General features: G+C 38.4%; 1 protein-coding gene across 4 annotated transcripts in view; it reads left to right on the forward strand.

Annotated features, from left to right (window-relative positions):
- Positions 1-21,297, forward strand: part of slit2 (slit homolog 2) — a 96,554-nt gene that overhangs the window by 67,727 nt on the left and 7,530 nt on the right. The window contains exons 15-32 of one of the 4 annotated variants that reach the window (XM_079811779.1): positions 40-63; positions 2,162-2,312; positions 3,687-3,761; positions 3,859-4,002; positions 4,245-4,388; positions 6,979-7,145; positions 7,417-7,549; positions 7,803-7,871; positions 9,538-9,609; positions 10,827-10,898; positions 11,146-11,217; positions 12,048-12,211; positions 12,585-12,709; positions 13,714-13,811; positions 16,564-16,703; positions 17,280-17,373; positions 20,719-20,856; positions 20,960-21,200. In XM_079811779.1, the coding sequence (XP_079667905.1) occupies positions 40-63; positions 2,162-2,312; positions 3,687-3,761; positions 3,859-4,002; positions 4,245-4,388; positions 6,979-7,145; positions 7,417-7,549; positions 7,803-7,871; positions 9,538-9,609; positions 10,827-10,898; positions 11,146-11,217; positions 12,048-12,211; positions 12,585-12,709; positions 13,714-13,811; positions 16,564-16,703; positions 17,280-17,373; positions 20,719-20,856; positions 20,960-21,200 (2,123 nt within the window). The remainder of the gene's footprint in view (positions 1-39; positions 64-2,161; positions 2,313-3,686; positions 3,762-3,858; positions 4,003-4,244; positions 4,389-6,978; positions 7,146-7,416; positions 7,550-7,802; positions 7,872-9,537; positions 9,610-10,826; positions 10,899-11,145; positions 11,218-12,047; positions 12,212-12,584; positions 12,710-13,713; positions 13,812-16,563; positions 16,704-17,279; positions 17,374-20,718; positions 20,857-20,959; positions 21,201-21,297) is intronic. The other 3 variants (XM_079811781.1, XM_079811780.1, XM_079811782.1) reach the window with 3 other exon arrangements.

Raw genomic sequence — 21,297 nt, forward strand, 5'->3', positions numbered from 1 at the left:
CTCCTCCTCTCAGTTATCTGTATATCTTTCTTTGTATAGCTAAAGAGCAATACTTTATACCAGGTATGTTCAACTGCTAAACATTTTGTTTGTGTGTGTACTACATAAAAGCTTTTGGACAAATACACTTATGCATGCAAAACTCACACACATTATAAGGCAGATGAAAAAAACCGTTTGCGCACCATTAAAGTTCCTGAGATTTGTGCTGTATTTGCATAGAAGAGCTGCTTACAATGTGTTCTTGTGTTGCACATAGTCAATGACAATATTATTATTATTTTTTTTTTCAGAATTTAATAATTCATTTAAAAAAATGGCATTCATACAAATAATGACTGTAATATAACTTTTCTATTAGGAACCTGTTTTTATTTTGTCGATTCAAATTAATTTTGTTGTTTTGAAAATTCAAATGTCAGGGTAATAAAACTGTCCTGATATTATAATGAAGAAAATTTCTCATTAGAATAATGCAATTCTTGAACTGAAATTAGCATTATTATTTCTTACATAAACACTACCATTCAAATGTTTGGGGTCAGTAAGATTTTAAAGTATTTGCAAGAAGCCTCTTATGCTTACCATAACTTTTTTTTTAATTGTAATATATTTTATAATGTAATTTATTCCTTAACTGAATTTTCAGCATCGTTGCTCCAGTCTTCAGTGTCACATGATGCTTCAAATGTGGATTTGGTGCTTAATAAATATTTATTCTTATTATCAATGTTGAGAAGAGTTGCGCTACTAATATTTTTGTGGAAACATTCAAAATTATTTGATGAATAGGAGGTTCAAAAGAATAGCATTTGTATGAAATATACTTTTTTACTGATAGAATTTTTCGTACAATTTTTCTTACTTTTATTCAACATCTAAACTCTTACTGAGCCCAAACTTTTTTTGTGTTTTTAACAAAATTACTAATACAGTATGGTGGATTTTAGCAAGTTGTCAGATGAGCAAACCCACAAATGGCGCTTCAGTCTAATGTTAATTTGTTGTCACCAGCCTGATCAGTGTCACTGTTGCTGTGTGCATGCTCACAAATTGCACACGGTGGCATGGATCTGAAACACAGGTATTCCAGCATTCGTCAGTGCGAGGGTTTGAGTGTTTGTGTATTACATATTCTCTCTCTTCCTTTCTCGCACAAACACTCAGGGATTCATCATATCAATAAGTGTAAGTAACTGACTCAAAACCAGTAAGACGTCACCCAACAAGCCCCTCCCTCTCTACCTCAACCCCAGCCAATCACAGACCAGGAACCCAAATATATGTGAAAATGTGCTCAGAGGTTTATTAAGCACACAATGTAAATTGAATGTGTATGTGTGCGTTTGATGTTGTGTATAAATGCTGGTTCATGTGTTTATTTACTGTACAAAAGCTGCAATATTCCTTCCACACTCTTCTGTTTCTCTCTTCTCTGTTTTTCCTGGGGCATCTTTCCTCTCTCTGTTCTCTCTCCATCATTCCTACTAGTTTATCCCAGCTAAACAAAGTAGTACCTCATTCTTTATCTCTCATCCTTTGTTTCTTTTTCTCTCTTTCTCTCTCTGTGTGTCTTGTGGAGGAAATTCAGCGGGGTTTTCCTTTGTGCTTGATCTAACCATGTGGTTGCAGACTCTGACTAATACATGGTTCTGTCAAGCACCATGGAAGGTCTTGCAGCATCTACAGCATGGCAAGCAACAAGAAACAACCTTTGTTGTGTGTGTGTGTGTGTGTGTATATGTGAAAGTTTTTTTTGTCATTGTTTGAATGGATGTGAAGTTAAGAATGTGTGTATGGGCCCCCTTACAAGTGTGTGTGTGTGTGTGTGTGTGAGTGTGTGTGTGTGGGTGTGTGTGTGTACAAACACTCCAAAGTCATGACTACTATGTCAGCATGACTTTATGTGTTAAGAGTGATAATACTGATAGCATGTTGCCATGGTGATAACTGAGTTTCCTCTTGTCTAGCACAATTAACATTTAATGTCCTCCCTACCAGTGATCCTTTACTTTTACCACTCTACCTTTTTACCCAAACTTCTTTAATCTTACTTATTGTCTTCTCTCTCTCTTTCTATCTGTCCTCTGTTTCTCTCATACACAAATTTTTTTGTGATTGTGTGGTGTGTAATGGTGTGTGTGTATGGTTATGTATATAGGCGTGGAAGACTACCGATCGAAACTAGGTGGGGATTGCTTTGCTGACCTGGCCTGCCCAGAGAAATGTCGCTGTGAAGGAACCACAGTGGACTGCTCTGGACAAAAGCTCACCAAGATCCCAGACCACATACCACAATATACAGCAGAACTGTGAGTGTCTCTCTCTCTCATTTTAAAGGGATAGTTCACCCAAAAATGAAAATTCTGTCATCATTTTCTCATGTGTCAAGCAAGTACTGTTAAGCTTCTGTTGACCTTATTTGATGTGCTCTATTTCTATGCATGCTGATCGATGTCTATATGTGAATAAAAACATCAATTAAATATGTTCACAATAAAAATCAAGTAAGAATCTTTGAAAGGCTAGGATTAAACCGCACGATTCATATGGATTACTTTTACATTTATCAGTGAAGGGACAGAAATCTTTCAGGTTTCATTAAAAATATTATCAGTTGTGTTTCAAGTCAAGTCACCTTCATTTATATAGCGCTTTATACAATACAGATTGTTTCAAAGCAGCTTTACAGTGATAATAGGAAATTAATGCAACTAAGATTGTTTTGGCTGCACAGCAGCTCTAGAAGACAGCCATCGTCCCGCTTAAGTTTTTGATTGATTCATTTTCGTTGTAAAAATCATTAGTTATTAATCTATGGGACGCTTTCACAACAACGTTTTCAACTGAAAACAGAAAACTTTTAATGCATTCTGGCCGTTTATTTACAAGACAACAGCATATTGGTGGCCTGAGAATGCAAATTTTGAAATAGGTTTCAAAGTGCAAGTTTTGAAAACGATACCGTTAACATCTCAGTGTAAACGTGAATCTATGAAAACTGTGACGGCATGCACTTGCACATGACGTGTTTGGTCTATAGGCATGCGTGTTTTAATGCGCACTGTATGTGTGCGGGCAAGTAGTCTTTTTTTATAAACTGACATCACCAATTACTTGTCTGGCATGCATAAAATGGCGTTTTTAGTTGTTTCTGCGGATCCGTGTGAACGGGAATCATTTTGATAACGTTTTCATCTCTACAGAGAAAAAAACTTTTGTTGTGAAAAAAAAAACACTTGTTGTGTTAATGAAGCCTTCACAGGGGATAGTCTAGTTGACACGGTCTCTGCTGACACTTCAGGGCTGCGTTGTAGTTTAAGCGCAGGTCCTATCTGTTATGATACGGCCCGGATCCGGCTGACTCTGGTAAACCTCGGGATAAACAGAGAGACTAATATTAGCGTAGATGCCATTTATTTCAAAGATGAATGAAAGTCTTGTAGGTTTGGAACATAATGGTGAGTAATTGATGACAATTGTTTTTGGGTGAACTATCTCTTTAAAACGTCATGTACATCTACTTGTGCACTACAAAAAACTACATTTTATTGGTGAAAAGGTGAAATAATACTATTAAAATCTACTCAAAAAGTCTGCTGTACATTATCACTTATAAACATATAAATGCATACAGATTTATTAATTTAGTTGTATGTTGTGTGTTTGATTTGTTTTCCACGCAGCCGCTTGAACAATAATGAATTTACAGTGCTGGAGGCTACAGGAATCTTTAAGAAGCTTCCTCAACTGCGCAAAATGTAAGTCTCTCTCTGTCTTTGTCTTCTATCATTATACAGTTTAAATGACCATCATTACAGTACTTTAATTGCCATAGCAACTTGCTTTGTTTTACAGAAACCTTAGTAACAATAAGATCACAGATATTGAGGAGGGCACATTTGAGGGGGCCAGCGGAGTAAATGAACTCATACTGACCAGCAACCGCTTAGAGGGCGTCCACTACAGCATGCTGAAAGGCCTCAGCGGTCTCCGCGTACTGTGAGTATTCACATTTGATTGAACATGCATGTATGAGCTCTTTACTGAGCTAATCACAATTATGAATCATTCTTCTGAGGAACATTACAAAACGTCAGTGTAGTGAATGCAGATACTGTCAAAAAATGTCTAGGTATGATTTTATTCTTAGGTGTGTGCATATTGGTTTGTGTGTTCCAAACCAAATATCATCTGGCTGTTTTAAATGATTGTGTGTGTGTGTGTGTGTTTGTCATGTGTAGGATGTTGAGGAGTAACAAGATAAGCTGTGTCAATAACGGTAGTTTTACTGGTCTGAGCTCTGTGAGGCTGCTCTCCCTCTATGATAACCTGATCACCTCCATGTCGCCGGGAGCCTTTGACACACTGCATTCCCTCTCCACATTGTGAGTATCAAAACTTACAGCAATAACAAAGTGTTTTTTCAGTGCTGTTCCTAACTGCCTTGCTACCGAAATAAATAGGTGACCTAACCTTTAAGGCCTGTTCACACCAAGAAAGGTAACTACACTGAACAAAATTATAAACGCAACACTTTTGTTTTTGCCCCCATTTTTCATGAGCTGAACTCAAATATCTAAGACTTTTTCTATGTACACAAAAGGCCTATTTCTCTCAAATATTTTTCACAAATCTGTCTAAATCTGTTTTAGTGAGCCCTTCTCCTTTGCAGAGATAATCTATTTGATTTAATCCAATTTATTAAAATATGACCGATGGACCGACAACGAGGTTCAGGCTTTATTAAGTGTATTTGCGGAAGACAAAATCCAGTGGGCTCTGGAAAGTCGCATGCAGTCCTACGTCACCGGACTAATCTTCATGGTAGTCCCACCCCCGAAAGTTCCTGAACTTTGAAAAAGTACTACCTCTCGGGCAGGGACTTTCTGAGGGGGACATTTTTACCCAGAACTTCATCTAGAGCAGGGGTGGGCAATTCCAGTCCTCAAGGGCCACTGTCCTGTAGAGTTTAGCTCCAACCCTGGTAAAACTCACCTGCCTGTAGCCTTCTAGTAATCCTGGAGACATTGATTAGCTGGTTCAGGTGTGTTTGATTAGGGTTGGAGCTAAACTCTGCAGGACATTGGCCCTCGAGGACTGGAATTGCCCACCCCTGATCTAGAGCCTGGTCCCTGCGGTGGAAACACACAGAGTTCCACCCAAAGTTCCTAATGGAAAGTTCCTGTAGTGGAAACATGGCTTATGAGTGAAATGTCACTTCATCATTGTGTATCAGACATTACCACCTTGTGGAATAAAGTTGAATTGCACTTATTCAGTCAACAAAGATTGAATTGTTGTTGTGCAGAAAAAATATACTTACACTGTTACACACATCGGGTCCTTAGCGACCCTATACAATTTTTTTTTTCTTGTTATATTGTTTATAATGAATTGATTGAGGAATACTAAGAAGGTTGATGACTAACTTTAAAAAATAAATGACGTCCAGGGTCACTAAAGACCAGAGGTATGCGTTTAAGGGTTAAGGAAGTGATCAATATGAAACATTCCACATAGACAGAAACTTTAGGCTCATTGGGTCTCATTCACTAATAATTGCTTGGATTCTTTCGTATTTGTACGCACAGGAGAACTTCTATGGAAAAATCTTCGCCTGATTCACAAAACATTCGTACGCACATGAATTTGTTCTTAACCTTGTTCTGATGTTAGTCAATTTGGAGTATTCTAAATGAGCGTCCGCGTGCACGAGGTTCGTCATTTGCATAAAACACACCCAAACCATCTCCATTCAAGGGCTTTCCGCACACGCTTTCGTTACAGCCTTTCGTCACTCTCTGCAAACTTGCCACTGTTTGCAGACGTGCTCTCACTGATCCTTGAGCAATGCCAAGTGTGCCATTCTCACAATAAACACTTTTTTATAAAGACCCAGATTACAGACTCTCATTACCCAGCTGTACACACGCCTATATCTGTGTTATTCAGAGAAACCTCGCAGTTGAAGCTATAACGCAGCTTTTCTTACTCTTTAACTGTAAATGATCGAATGTATTTAAGATTAAATTAAATTGTATTATTTAATATTTTCATTATATAATTTTATATATGGATTATATAAAACAATTCATGCAATATACTTCAATGTACTTATAGTCATGTTAGGATGAAATATAACTTCTGAACACGATTATAAAGCCATTCAGTGTCTTTTTGCATATGTGTGGATTCATATTTTTTCGTAAATTTAGAAAAAAAAATATTACGAAATCTTTGGTGAATTGGGATTTGTTCTTAAAATCGTTCGTTTGCACATTTCACGCACAAATTTGTGCATACACATGCTTTGTGCACACGTCAGACATTGTTATAGGAAACATGCTGAAAGTCGTTCTAGAAACAAGGTTGTGTTTTTGCAAAGTGCTGGACTGGCATAAAATTACAATATAACAGAGACATGTTTTGAAACCGATGGCACACTAGCATCTTGAAAGGTAGGCAACTTTAACAAATCAAAGATGATGGACAAGGCAAGAGAAATGTTTATTCTAAATATAAATTTATATTTATAAATATATAATTTATCTCATCTTGTCCATAATCTTTGCTTTGTTAAAGTTGCCTACCTTTCAGGATGCTAGTGTGCCTATGATGCCTTAACATGCTGCCTACATACACTCTTAAAAATAAAGGTTCTTTATTGGCATCAGTTGTACCATAAACAACCTTTAACTTCCATGGAACATTTTCATTGTACAAATGTTCTTTACAGTGAAAAAAAAGGTTCTTTAGATTAGTAAAATGTTCTTCACACTAAGGGAAAAAGCTTCTGTTAAGAATTACTTTGAGGAACCAAAAATGGCTCTTCTATGGCATTGCTGCGAAAACCCCCTTTTCAAACCATTGTTTTTAAAAGTGTAGGCAGCTCATTAGTTTTTGGAACACTGAATTTGTTTGTTGAATGATTTGCTAAATATTTGCAACATAATTTTTGTTTATGCAATCCCACAGGAACTTGCTGGCCAATCCATTTAACTGTAACTGTCATCTGGCTTGGCTGGGGGAATGGCTCCGTAAGAAACGGATTGTCACGGGCAACCCCCGCTGTCAGAGCCCCTACTTTCTTAAAGAGATCCCGATTCAAGATGTAGCCGTACAAGACTTTGCCTGCGAAGACGGTACGGCTATGAGCATGTGTGGGGGTGTTTAGTATGTATGCGTGTGTGTAAAAAGATCTTGTCTCTAGCTCTTAATAGGGCTTTGATAAGATCTGTTATGCTAACTTGAGCAAAGCTCAGGGTTATCTTTCTTTTACACAAACAAGCTTACAATAACAATCACCCTGGCATATCTTCACATCTAAAAGCTCATTTTGAATTTAATTATTCTCTACTGCTGATAAATGAGAACATTAAAATGATGATTACTTTTCTCTTTGTGCGTGTGCAGGTAATGATGAGAATAGCTGTTCACCCCTGGCTCGCTGTCCTGCCGAGTGTTCATGTTTGGATACGGTGGTGCGCTGCAGTAATAAAGGACTAAATGTTTTACCCAAGGGCATTCCTAAAGACGTTACAGAACTGTGAGTGTACACAAACACACTATGGTCTCAAACCTCACAGCAATTTTCTAATAAATGGTTATTTTCAAAAATCCCCTTATCTGATCCAGGCACACCTTTTTATAAACCCAGCTGCCTCCAAAAACACATACTTGATGTCTGAAACAATACACGGCTGCTGTATATACATCTTTGAAGTTTCTCGTATTACACTGTTGCTAATGTGCTATTTCCTCTGTGTTTGAGTAATAACTTGTTTGTCTTTTTCTGATAGCTATCTCGATGGCAACCAGTTCACGCAAGTCCCTCTGGAACTATCCAATTATAAACACCTCACTCTCATGTAGGTACAGCCCTCTTTGGAGTCACCCAATCACAAATAGTTTACTGTTATCAGGGCCCTGCCCCTTTGAAACTAGCCAGTGGTAACAGAGTTAGCTTGTACATATGGTGTTTCTCATCCTGCCAATGCCAGAAAATCCAAATGTTTGTAGCTGTATTTGGAGGGGATTGTTTTTTTTGTGGCATTTACACATTTGCTTTCCTGCACTATTAGAGTGATCCACAATATCCCATCTCCACCAAACATAATAAATTAATTAGGCACTAATGAACAACCACCATTATACACACCCACACAAATATGCAAATTCATCCATTAAATATGACTGAGTTAAGTATTTAGTGATTGCTCATTACTTTAGTCTACATTAGTGTGTGAAGTTATGGTATGCACATGAAAAAAGATCAAATATTGTTTTAAATAATTTATAGGACTGGAAATGGTTTTTGTTGGTTTATTATATTATATATTATATTTTAACATATTTTATTAATTTTCTGAATGCAAATTAAATAGGCTAATCAATCACACCCGAACAGAAAGGTCAATTTGAGTGAAGCAATGCATCATGGCTGTTGAATGCTTCTGTATATTGTATTACGACTTTAGGCTTAACACATAACTATTGTACATGCTTTGTGTTTGCCGTTTGCAGTTTTAAAGCTTACAGCACTGATAAGTTCAGCCTTCTAAATGTCCTAACATGGAAGTTCACATGTGTGCATTGTCTTTTGCCATGCATTGAATCATGTAATGTAAATTTTTAAATATCTCATCCCTGCAATAGTTTATTTTTTACTTTATTTTTGGTTGCAGTAAAACTGCATTCAGCTCTGGTCAGTTTGGCTTTGATGGAGTATAAAAATCAAGCGAACCCTCAGTTCTGGCAGGTCACGTTAGTCAAGCTCGCATCAGCTGACTGTCAGCTGATCACGTCTACCTATAGGAATACGATGTCTATCACAGCATACATATATATAAGCTCCTTCAGTTTTATCAGCAGCTATCACGTTTCTCCAGAGCTCATTTACCCTCCTCCATCCCCTGCTCCTCCTCTCGTCCAGTCAGGATTTGGTATTCTGATTCCCCTTGAATCAGACTAAATTCACAAATTATTTTGTACATTAAATATGCAATAGATTATGTTGGTTCTGTTCTGTTTACCCTAAGGGGGGTTATTGCTGCTCTCCCTGCTCTTATCCATGCTAGGCTGCATGGATGCGCAGGGAGTTCTTGCCCAGAACAGAACCATACCGCCAATCCTAACTATATGCTAATAGTCAATCAATCATCTTTGACAATAGTGGTCCTGACAGAAACAGCTCATGTGAATTACAAAATGAATTAATTGATCTTAAATATAAAGAATCTTTTTATTTTTGATGCGGTGCAACATTTTGTTATTGCTATGTACCATAAATGTTGGCTTTAAGTGTCCGATTTTCTTGTGGCTTATAACACTCTGCCTTTGTGTGTGTGTGTGTGTGTGTGTGTGTGTGTGTGTGTGTGTGTGTGTGTGTGTGTGTGTGTGTGTGTGTGTGTGTGTGTGTGTGTGTGTGTGTGTGTGTGTGTGTGTGTGTGTGTGTGTGTGTGTGTGTGTGTGTGTGTGTGTGTGTGTGTGTGTGTGTGTGTGTGTGTGTGTGTGTGTGTGTGTGTTTTCTTGCAGTGATTTGAGTAATAACCAGATCAGCACATTATCCAACCACAGCTTCAGTAACATGTCCGAGCTTCTCACCCTGTGAGTGTCAACATGATTTATGGCTTCGGTTTGTGTGTCTGTGTGTTTTTTGTGCAAACACTAGTGTGGTTGTGTGTGTTTGTAGCTGTGCATTGTGTGTGTGTGATTTTTTTAACAATTTTATAGTTCTTGAAATTATATGTACACTTAAAGGGTTACTTCAGTGATTTAGCATTAAGCTTTGTATTTAAACTGGGTCATTTATGTAGTAGAAATGTGAAATTATTTTTGAATTTGGTGCCTTCTAGACTGAGAAAAGACAGAAAATGTATTTTTGTCTCATGTTGATGAAAGACAACAACTCCCAGAATGCACTTGCTTCGCTGCCCTACAAGGCTACTCCGTACACCGTCGTTTTGATCTTCATAGTAATACAATCATTTCGTTCAGTTAGAGAATAAACACTACAGTTAAAAACTGAACGTGCCTTTTCAATAAAGTGTGAGTGAGCCGAATGAAAGTCACGGCACAGACGCAACAGGAGTCAGATTTTATTCATCACGAAGAGCTGAGCAGAGCTGAGGTAACATTAAGCGCCAGTCTGGCACGTTTTCTGATCGCATATGGAAGCTAAACTATCACAGGAATTCATTGAAAAGTTGAAACACTCACTTTGCTCTGCATTGCCCCATTATGATTGTCCGTGCGGCCGTCTGTGTCTTACATTCTGTGAGTGAGATCTCTCCCCTGTGGGCGGGTTGATAACATGCAGAACAGCTCCATCTAGTGGCTGTAGTCTTTAGCCTCTGGCCAAAAATTCCTCTGATGACGCAAAATGACGAAATTTGCGTCATCGGAGGATTTTTTCCAGAAATAAAATGCATAATTCTCTCGTCTCAGGGGGATATGAGGGGGGAAAGTACCATCATTTGAATATACTACCGGGTTTCTACTGATACAAAGCCTAATGCTAAATCACTGAAGTTACCCTTTAAGTGTATATGCTGTGGTAGTCCAGGCTCATTCGAAAAGCTGTAATTTGGTTTAAATTTAGACGTGTGAATGAGTCTTTTTTTTTTGCCATAGAATTTTAGACACTTTTTCCTGACATATTTTTTTAAATCAATTGAATGTTCCTATTATTTTTTTTTTATTTCAGTAATTTATTTCGGAAGTTGCAAAATCCACTTTTATTTATTTGTATTATTTATTTATTTTGTATGGCTGTGTAAATATATGTTTTTGCAATTATTATAATATTTTTTGTTTCATCCCAGAATTTTAAGCTACAACAGACTGAGGTGTATTCCTGTAAAAGCTTTCGACGGCCTCAAATCTCTGCGCCTGTTGTGAGTACCTTATTGATGTGTGTGTGTGTGTGTGTGTGTGTGTGTGTGTGTGTGTGTGTGTGTGTGTGTGTGTGTGTGTGTGTGTGTGTGTGTGTGTGTGTGTGTGTGTGTGTGTGTGTGTGTGTGTGTGTGTGTGTGTGTGTGTGTGTGTGTGTGTGTGTGTGTGTGTGTGTGTGTGTGTGTGTGTGTGTGTGTGTGTGTGTTTTGGATTCTCTTGGATGGCTTCATTTCTCTATTCTCTCTGCAGGTCTCTTCATGGTAATGATATTGCTGTGATCCCAGATGGAGCTTTCAAAGATCTGTCCTCGCTCTCCCACCTGTAAGTACCTCAGAATGAACACACACATACACACACAAGCACTTATGAGTGCACCAAATAGGTTTTGACAGCTGGATGTACTTTGGTTCTTTCTTTACTCTCACACAGACACACTGAAACACTTTCTTTGTCTGAACTTGGGGCTCTGCAGCCACAGATTGGTTGAGTTCTTGGTCTCCCACGATGACCCCTTTTTTTTTTATAATTCTCATGGATCAATTTCACAAGTGTAATTATGACTGACAGCCGAGTAGAACAAATCTACACATTACCTTACACAGGAGACTGTCAAGCAGCCAATATCATAATATTTTTATATCTTTTTATCAAAATACTATTTATTAAAACCAAATGACATGAAAGTCAAATTTTTTCCCCCATTGCTTCAAAAATAGTAAGGGCTCTGAAAAAATTGTGAGGGCTCTAAAAAAAAACTTGCTCACTTAGAGACTGTTTTGTGTGCCATGAAGTAACCAAAAGTAGCGATGTTCAGTTGCGTGAGTTGTAAACTCCATAAGTAGTCTATTAATTTTCACAGGTTCAAGGCTTATTTGCGGACTGGTGAATGTAATAGGTGGGCATTATCACAATGACAGTCAATCAGAGCAGCATGAAGGAACTACCCCCCATCAAACCCACGCTCTATTAGAACTTGATGATCTGAAGTGTGACAGCTCACTATGAAACTTTATCCACTAACGTCACTGTTGTAAGGTGTTGCTTTTAGAAAAATGAGTGAATATACGCTATTTAATATGTTTGATGTCTGATTATTTTATCATCCACATTTTTGGAGAAGGTTTGTAATGTGTTCTTGGTATTTCCTGCAGGGCTCTGGGAGCAAACCCTCTGTACTGCGATTGTCACATGCAGTGGCTCTCTGACTGGGTAAAGAGCGGCTACAAGGAGCCTGGAATCGCACGCTGTACCGGTCCTGGAGAGATGACCGACAAACTTCTGCTGACTACACCCTCCAAGAAATTCACATGCACAGGTAAAAACCTACCCGTGCACTTCGGAGTCACTCATCATGTCACAGCGAGGGCATTAGTATATACTGTACTTTATATTCTCAGATGTTAATATTGAAAGTAATGTGATTTGATTGGTACATTTTTAGAGGTGCCGGGGACTTGTGGTTTTCCTGTGCCAGGTAAGGAAGCCAATCAGAGCCCAGTGTGAGCTCTTAAACCCCGGCCCCCTCTATCTGCCACCCAACCTTTCCTCAGGTTTAAAGTGACCTTTGACCTGTTTGAGTTTTGTGATGCCTTACCTGTTCAATCCTATCTGTGTTTGTATGTAAAGACTGTTATATATGTTTGTTTATAACATGCTGTATAATTTATTTTTCTCTGTATTTTACATAGGTCCAGTGGATGTGAGCATTTTGGCTAAATGTAACCCTTGTTTATCCAATCCATGCAAGAATGATGGAACCTGCAGTAACCATCCCGTTGATTTTTACCGATGCACCTGTCCATATGGTTTTAAGGTACATACACACTTAAACACAAACAAGAATATCTTAAACTTCGCTCACACAACTTGTCTTTGTGATACAATGGTACAAGACGAGATTGTGTGGTTTGTTTGAGAAAGTATATTTCTAAGACAGTAGACTTTTCACCTGGCAGGCAGTTAACATGGCAACTAAATAATACAATTTATATATATGATAACCTTAAATTGAAGGAGGGCTTGGAGTTATATAAGGAGCTAAATATCATACTTTTGCATGAGCAACATTTTCTTCCGAACATGCAGAAATCATGTTTCATCTTGCTCTGATTAAGATTACCCTATATAATTGTTCATCTACACATTGAGAACTTCTGAAATGTCTCTGCTTGTGTGTGCATTTTCACACGTTAGAATCATAGAATATCATTTGTATGTGAGAATAAGCGTGTATTGGAGATGCTTGCTAGACTGGGTAAACCCAGCCCTATTTGATTTCGCACTGCAGCTCAGGCTGGAAACCTGTACATTTTTCTATCCTGCTTCCGTGACAAATCTGCGGGGACCAATCACAAACTGGCTTATCCACCTGGCTCGCTATTGGCGGGTTTAACACGATGATGATCGAGAAGTGACGGCAAGCAGCTTTTTGTTTACATTCAACATGGTGGCCACCGAAGCACAGCAACCCGTTGATGCAGCTACTGATTTAAAAGATTTAAAAGGCAAGAAACTGAACAGAAACTTGCCCTCGAACAATTCCTACAAAAGAAGGATGTGTTCGCCTTATACCTACCATTTTGCAAAGTACGTCACCTGGATCGTTGGTCTGATTGGTTGAAGGACTATCCTATTGCGTACAGAGTCATTTGAACTATGCCCGTTTATCACGCCTCTTGTGCAGTAGAAAATACAAAGCAGACTCCCCAGACTAATGTTGAATCTTAAAAGATTGAGCTTAGTCTGGTGATAGCCAGCCAAGATGCATGCATGGATGGACATAACATTTGTATGTAATGCAACATGCTGTTCATATAGGGTCAAGACTGCGAGGAACCAATTCATGCGTGCATCAGTAACCCCTGTCAGAATGGAGGCACCTGTCATCTAAAGGATGGAGAGGAAAACACTCACTGGTGAGACAGACATTCATCATCAGTTCAAAATGCTGAACTGTTTGAAATTACAAATGATATGTGTATGAGGCAGATAAAGAGATTCTTTATTATATCCAGGCCCTGTTGAATGTGGCTTTCATTTAGTACATTAAGTAAATGATCACATGTGTGTGTGTCCCTGCTGCTCCGGTAATGAATATACTTTATGGACAGAGTGTTTCTAATCTGTCTTAATCAGACTGAAGTGTCTGAAACTGATCTGAGCTCACTCATGCACTTAATCAGCCAATCAAGGGTCTTTCTGTGGACACACACAGCAGAGACGTGTGTGTGTGTGGGGAGCTTAGATTCAGCTGTAGTCATATACACTGATCATTGCTAATAAATCCGTTGTATTGGTGAATAAGAAGAGTTTCATTTGAGAACTTCTGCTTTAAATTTTGATTAGCTAATGTAATGTAATACACCCACAGATGCACACGCAGGCTGCATAAAATTCTTTCCTCTGTCCTAGTTTCATGTGCAGAGACAACCATAAGTAAATTTATTCATAGGTCACTTTTCACAACACAAAAACACTGCTGCTCTGTAGTGCGTTCAAATATTCAGTCAACTTTGTGTTCACGCAATGGCATGAATTTGGAACCTGATAATGTACAGTGAGGAAAATAAGTATTTGAACACCCTATTTTGCAAGTTCTTCCACTTAGAAATCATGGAGGAGTCTGAAATTGTCATCGTAGGTGCATGTCCACTGTGAGAGACATAATCTAAAAAAAAAAAATCCAGAAATCACAATGAATGATTTTTTAACTATTTATTTGTATGATGAAGCTGCAAATAAGTATTTGAACACCTGAGAAAATCAATGTTAATATTTGGTACAGAAGCCTTTGTTTGCAATTACAGAGGTCAAACGTTTCCTGTAGTTTTTCACCAGGCTTGCACACACTGCAGGAGGGATTCTGGCCCACTCCTCCACACAGATCTTCTCTAGATCAGTCAGGTTTCTGGCCTGTCGCTGAGAAACACGGAGTTTGAGCTCCCTCCAAAGATTCTCTATTGGGTTTAGGTCTGGAGACTGGCTACGCCACACCAGAACCTTGATATGCTTCTTACAGAGCCACTCCTTGGTTATCCTGGCTGTGTGCTTCGGGTCATTGTCATGTTGGAAGACCCAGCCTCGACCCATCTTCAATGCTCTAACTGAGGGAAGGAGGTTGTTCCCCAAAATCTCGCAATACATGGCCCCGGTCATCCTCTCCTTAATACAGTGCAGTCGCCCTGTCCCATGTGCAGAAAAACACCCCCAAAGCATGATGCTACCACCCTCATGCTTCACAGTAGGGATGGTGTTCTTGGGATGGTACTCATCCTTCTTCTTCCTCCAAACACGTTTAGTGGAATTATGACCAAAAAGTTCTATTTTGGTCTCATCTGACCACATGACTTTCTCCCATGACTCCTCTGGATCATCCAAATTGTCATTTGCAAACTTAAGACAGGCCTGGACATGTGCTGGTTTATGCAGGGGAACCTTCTGTGCCATGCATGATTTCAAACCAAGACGTCTTAGTGTATTACCAACAGTAACCTTGGAAACGGTGGTCCCAGCTCTTTTCAGGTCATTTACCAGCTCCTCCCGTGTAGTTCTGGGCTGATTTCTCACCTTTCTTCGGATCATCGAGACCCCACGAGGTGAGATCTTGCATGGAGCCCCAGTCCGAGGGAGATTGACAGTCATGTTTAGCTTCTTCCATTTTCTAATGATTGCTCCAACAGTGGACCTTTTTTCACCAAGCTGCTTGGCAATTTCCCCGTAGCCCTTTCCAGCCTTGTGGAGGTGTACAATTTTGTCTCTAGTGTCTTTGGACAGCTCTTTGGCCTTGGCTATGTTAGTAGTTGGATTCCTCACTAATCTTTATGCGGCTAACGACCTCAAACAGGTGCATCTAATTTAGGATAATAAATGGAGTGGAGGTGGACATTTTAAAGGCAGACTAACAGGTCTTTGAGGGTCAGAATTCTAGCTGATAGACAGGTGTTCAAATACTTATTTGCAGCTGTATCATACAAATAAATAGTAAAAAAATTATACATTGTGATTTGTGGATTTTTTTTTATTTAGATTATGTCTTTCACAGTGGACATGCACCTACGATGACAATTTCAGACCCCTCCATGATTTCTAAGTGGGAGAACTTGCAAAATAGCAGGGTGTTCAAATACTTATTTTCCTCACTGTATATAACTGTTAAATGTATTATCCTCAGTGCAAAGCATCATAAATCAATAAATTAATTCAAACCATCTTAATTGAATGAGGCATTGTATAGTTTAAATCAATCTTCACTCACACATACATACATACATACATACATACATGAAACACTTGCATTCTTAGCACTGAATGCTCAAACAAACAAACAAACAAACAAAGTAAATTTAAATACTTAACTCATTCTGTTTGTGCTTTGGGCGTGAATGATACCTTAAATTGTGCAGCTTGTTGAAGAGAGATGATTTGATGATTCCTTAGCACTCACACTTAACATTTTCTGAAGAAATAGTGGGGAAAAAAATTGACGCAGGGACCCGTCCCAAACCATGCAGTATGTAGGCGTCACAATATCTAGAATAATGAACTGTGAGAGAAATGAAGTAGTTTGGAAACAAACAATTATAGACAATTATGGAATATCAATACTGTTCATAGAGTTTTTCTTGTTCAAAAGGAATAAAAAGTCTTACATGATGTGTGTATGTACAGGTGTGTTTGTCCAGACGGATTTGAGGGCGACGAATGTGAGATAAATATCGATGACTGTGAAGATAATGACTGTGAGAATAACTCTACGTGTGTGGATGGTATCAACAACTACACCTGTCTCTGCTCACCTGAATACACAGGTAACGTACACACATACACACGCACAGTCACACGCAAAATGCTCTGTGTTCTCTGTGCTTTATGTGTTTAACTGTCTTATGCTAACATGCAAATGTGCTGCTTGAGCTAACATGCTAACATGTCAAACACGTCCTCTGTACTTCTTTGTTTTTCTGTCTTTCTCTCGCTACTTGTTTCTCTTTTTCTACTAGCTGCTAATAATAATGAGGTGGAGAAAGGTTAGTTATCTCTCCTTCACTTCATCCTCCCATTGTCTGTCTCTTTCCTTTGCTGTTTCTGGCTAGTGTGTCCTCTGTGCTTGCTGAAGTATGAAATGCACACACACACACACGCATTGATGTTTTCCTTGCTGGTACACTGTCAGTAGAGGTGTATTGTATTGTTGTTCTTCAGAGTATTGGTATTCTGTCATCTTCCCCTCTGTAAGATGATTAATCAGAGACTACACTGGACATGCAAACAAACTACTGGTTTAATGGGATGCAACTAATGTTTTCTTACAGTAAACGCTGCTATGATTATCCATACTCTTCCCACTCTTTCTGACTGTTCTTAATGAGTATGTGTATGTGCAGGAGAGCTGTGTGAAGATAAGCTGGATTTCTGCGCTTCAGAGCTGAACCTGTGTCAGCACGACTCCAAATGTATTCTGACCGCTAAGGGCTTCATGTAAGTCACTAAAATCCCAACTACATGTCTTATAGACTCAGCCTCAAAAAATAAATCCACTGTCTTGTGATCATTTGAAACATACTGGCAAAAACAGGTCCACAGGTTATTATCAGTTAATCTGGAAACAAAGCTGTTATACGATGCCACTTTTGGGGACGAATTTACCTCTAGATTTGGCACAATATGATACGTTTATAGCATATTTCAAGGCCCTTAATAGCAAAAAAACTAGATAAACAGACTGTCCACAAACAGAACTGTGTATTACACAGAACATTTACATAAACATCACTACTGTTCAAAAGACGGAAGTCTTTTATACTCACCAAGGCTGCATTTTATTTAAAGGGTGGGGGTCTTATTTACACTGTTAAAGAGTTGGATTCTCATGCTAAGCATGGCCAAAATGTAAAAAAAAAAACGAGTTGGACGTATGACAGAGTATTTCTGTGCACTCAAACAAGTTTTGGAAAGTTTATATATATATATACACTACCGGTCAAAAGTTTGGAATAATTATGATTTTTAATTATGATTTTTTTAAATGTTTAAACCCAGGCTGCATTTATTTGATGAACAATACAGCAAAAACAGTAATATTCTAAAATATTACAACAATATAATAAATATTAAACAATTTAACTGCTTTTTTTTCTTTCTATTTGAATATATAATTTATTCCTGCGATGGCAAAGCTGAATTTTTAGTATCATTACTTCAGTCACATGATCCTTCAGAACTCATTCTAATATGCTGATTTGCTGCTCATGAAACATTTATTATTATTATAATGTTGAAAACCTTTGGATGGTAGTGTATCACAGCTTCCAAAAAAAATATAAAGCAGCACAACTGTTTTCAACATTGCTAATAAAAGGAAATGTTTTTGAGTATCACAGGAATACATACTCCGTTATTTAAATTGGAGTAATATTTCTCAAAATTGTTGTTTTACTGTATTTCTGATCAAATGAATGGTTGAGCAAAATAGAATTTAAAAAGAAAAACATTACAAAAAATCTTGCTGACCCCAAAACTTTGAATGCTGGTATATTTACATAATAATCTGTATATTTTAGCTCTTATAGACCAATCATATCATGACAATATCTCTGCTTACTCTTCTGACTCCGGTGCATTAGTGCTGTACAGACATTTCTATTCCTATATGAACAGGAGATTTAAATCCTTGCCTATAAAAACTGCTGTTCTGCAGTCACTCAAGCCTGTTGGATCCAAATCCTTTTTGGATTCAGTTTCATCACTCTTTCCCCTCCAGATGCCCCCTTCTCTCACTCACTCTCTCTCTCATCTCATCTTTTATTTCATCCCTCTCTCCACTAGACCAAAACAATCTCCATGTTAGAAACCATCAGGTGTGTTTCCTTCTCTGCTGATATGTGTGTGAGCCGCAGACCACATAAGTTCATTTGTGTGTTTTTATGCCCATTGGTGCAGATGTTAACACAACACTAGAGCTGTGTGGAATGCAGCTGGAGACTCTGAGGTTCTGCTCTATGTTTGTGTTCTGATATTCAATTACAGCTCTCCCGTTGGGTTTACTATAAAAATGAGTTGGAGGGGGGCGTTTTAAATATGATATGATGCGATACGAAGGGATGATGAATGTGTTTATGTAGCGCTTTAGGGTGTGTAATTCATGAAAAAGAATGTCAATTTCAGTGGTTAAGTAACTTAACTTTTGTAATTAGAGAAGTCTAATCTCACAACACAATAGATTTCACTGTTCACATACTGTATGTACAGTATATATTTTTTAAAAGAAGCATGATCCAAACTGCACCACTGAACCTACAACAGATGTTGGCCTGTTTAGGTCCAACTTTAGACCCCAATCCTAGTTAGATGGACCTTAAGGTACTAAGTTACTATGTGTTTTAAACATATGGCTTCTGCACTTTGACTTACTTTCAATTAAAGTACCGGTAAGTTCTGGTTTTAGTCCACGCCTATTCACTTTGAGGCATCTAAAAATAAAACTATCCATTTTACATCTAAAATTTGTTTTTATATTTAGTCTCTGGGAAATGCACATTTGACAGTAAAGCCTTGAGCTCTTGGGATGCAGATGTAAATGTAAATGTACTTTCACCAAAATATTAATCCAAACGTAGACCCCTATGCTGACTTAATAATAAATTGTAAATGTTTTCTGCATTCTGGAACAAATTTTTTTTTTGGATTTTCTAGACTATTTTAATTCATAAAGTGAGCAGGATATATTACAATTTAGTGCGTGGATTCGACAGGCATGTATTATGATACTAAGCGGGGCAGCCGGTCTCTGAGCCCTCCCCAGCTCTACAGCGCCCCACTGTTTGCCAATGTAAATCTGTGGTGAAAAATGGAACTGCAGCACGCTCTAATTCCCAATTGGGGCAGATTTCACTCGCTTATTTTCACGTCACCTCATGTAAACCTCGCTCCAGACCAAGATATCAATGCGTTTCAGCTATGTGTATATTACTTTACATCAGGTCAGGAACTAGTTGGCATGTCTGTTCTTCCTATGTCGAGTAGCGTATCAGATTAATGAAAGTATAAATCCTTTAGTTTAAATGTGCTCATGTGAATATACAGTAGTTCTGTTGTGTTTGTTTTATGTTTGTTCTGAGGAAAGACATGACTTTGTTTTCCTCACCTACACAACTTGCAACATTCGGAGGCAATAAATACTACATAAAGGAAATTCTAAGATGGCAATCTATGCGTTTGTCGTGTGTACTAAAGTCTGTCAATCATCATTAGAGCGCCACCCTCAGGCTTAATAATGCAAGGACACTAGAATGATGTGTTCGGCATAAACTAGCGCTAAGAATCTGCCATACCTACATTTACGGCCAGGAGCCGCGACTGTTTGACAGTGCGACTGAGTTAGGACTCTAATCTTATTTAGATTTACCATGGTAACCAGAGCCCTGCGTGGCTCCTCACTACTATAGTAAAAATGAACTACTGTATATGTGGTTTCTATAAAATTATGAAAAACAGGAGGCTAAACAGTGCTGATTCAATAAGTGTTTGAATTCACCTCAGAAATGATGAAGGGCTTGAATTCAGCGAAGAGTTCTGTTATCAACCACTAATGTCAGTGATTTAAACTAGTTTAAAGCCTGATGAAACAGCACTAACATTCTCAGCAGCATTAACAAGTTAGAAGGCTTTCCAATACACAAATCGCCAACATTTACCATGGATTGACTTGGTAACAATAATTGTAACCATTGTATTTTATATTGAATGTGAATCTGAGTTAAAGATGAAGACGTGAGTTTTGAATGTTAAATGGGATGATGTTGTTTTGTGTGTGTGTTTGTGTAGGTGCGAGTGTACTCCAGGTTACACCGGGGAGCACTGTGAGGTGGATTTTGATGATTGTGAAGATAATAAGTGTAAAAACGGGGCTCAGTGTATTGATGCTGTGAATGGCTACACGTGTGTATGCCCAGAAGGATACAGGTGAGCATGAATACACAAACACACTACAGTCATCAGGCACAGATCATCAGAGATCACCATGTGGAATATGTGTCTCACTGTGTCCGTGTGTGTGTGCGTGCAGTGGGTTGTTCTGCGAGTTCTCTCCTCCAATGGTCCTGCCGAGAACAAGTCCATGTGACCACTATGACTGTGCCAACGGTGCACAGTGTGTTGTCAAGGACACAGATCCTGTGTGTCAGTGTCTCCATGGTTACGAGGGCGTGCACTGTGAGAGGCTGGTCAGCGTCAACTTCATCAATAGAGAATCGTTCCTGCAGATCCCCTCCAACCTCATTACAGAACAGGCCAATATATCACTACAGGTACATATCATTAAAAAGGATTTTTTGTGTGTGAGAGAGAGATTGTTAATTCTTCATCAGAGATGCATATACACACACTCATGTGGTCTGTATGCGT

The sequence above is a fragment of the Gobio gobio genome (genome assembly GCF_949357685.1).
Source record: "Gobio gobio genome assembly, chromosome: 3".
NCBI classification, from domain to species: domain Eukaryota; kingdom Metazoa; phylum Chordata; class Actinopteri; order Cypriniformes; family Gobionidae; genus Gobio; species Gobio gobio.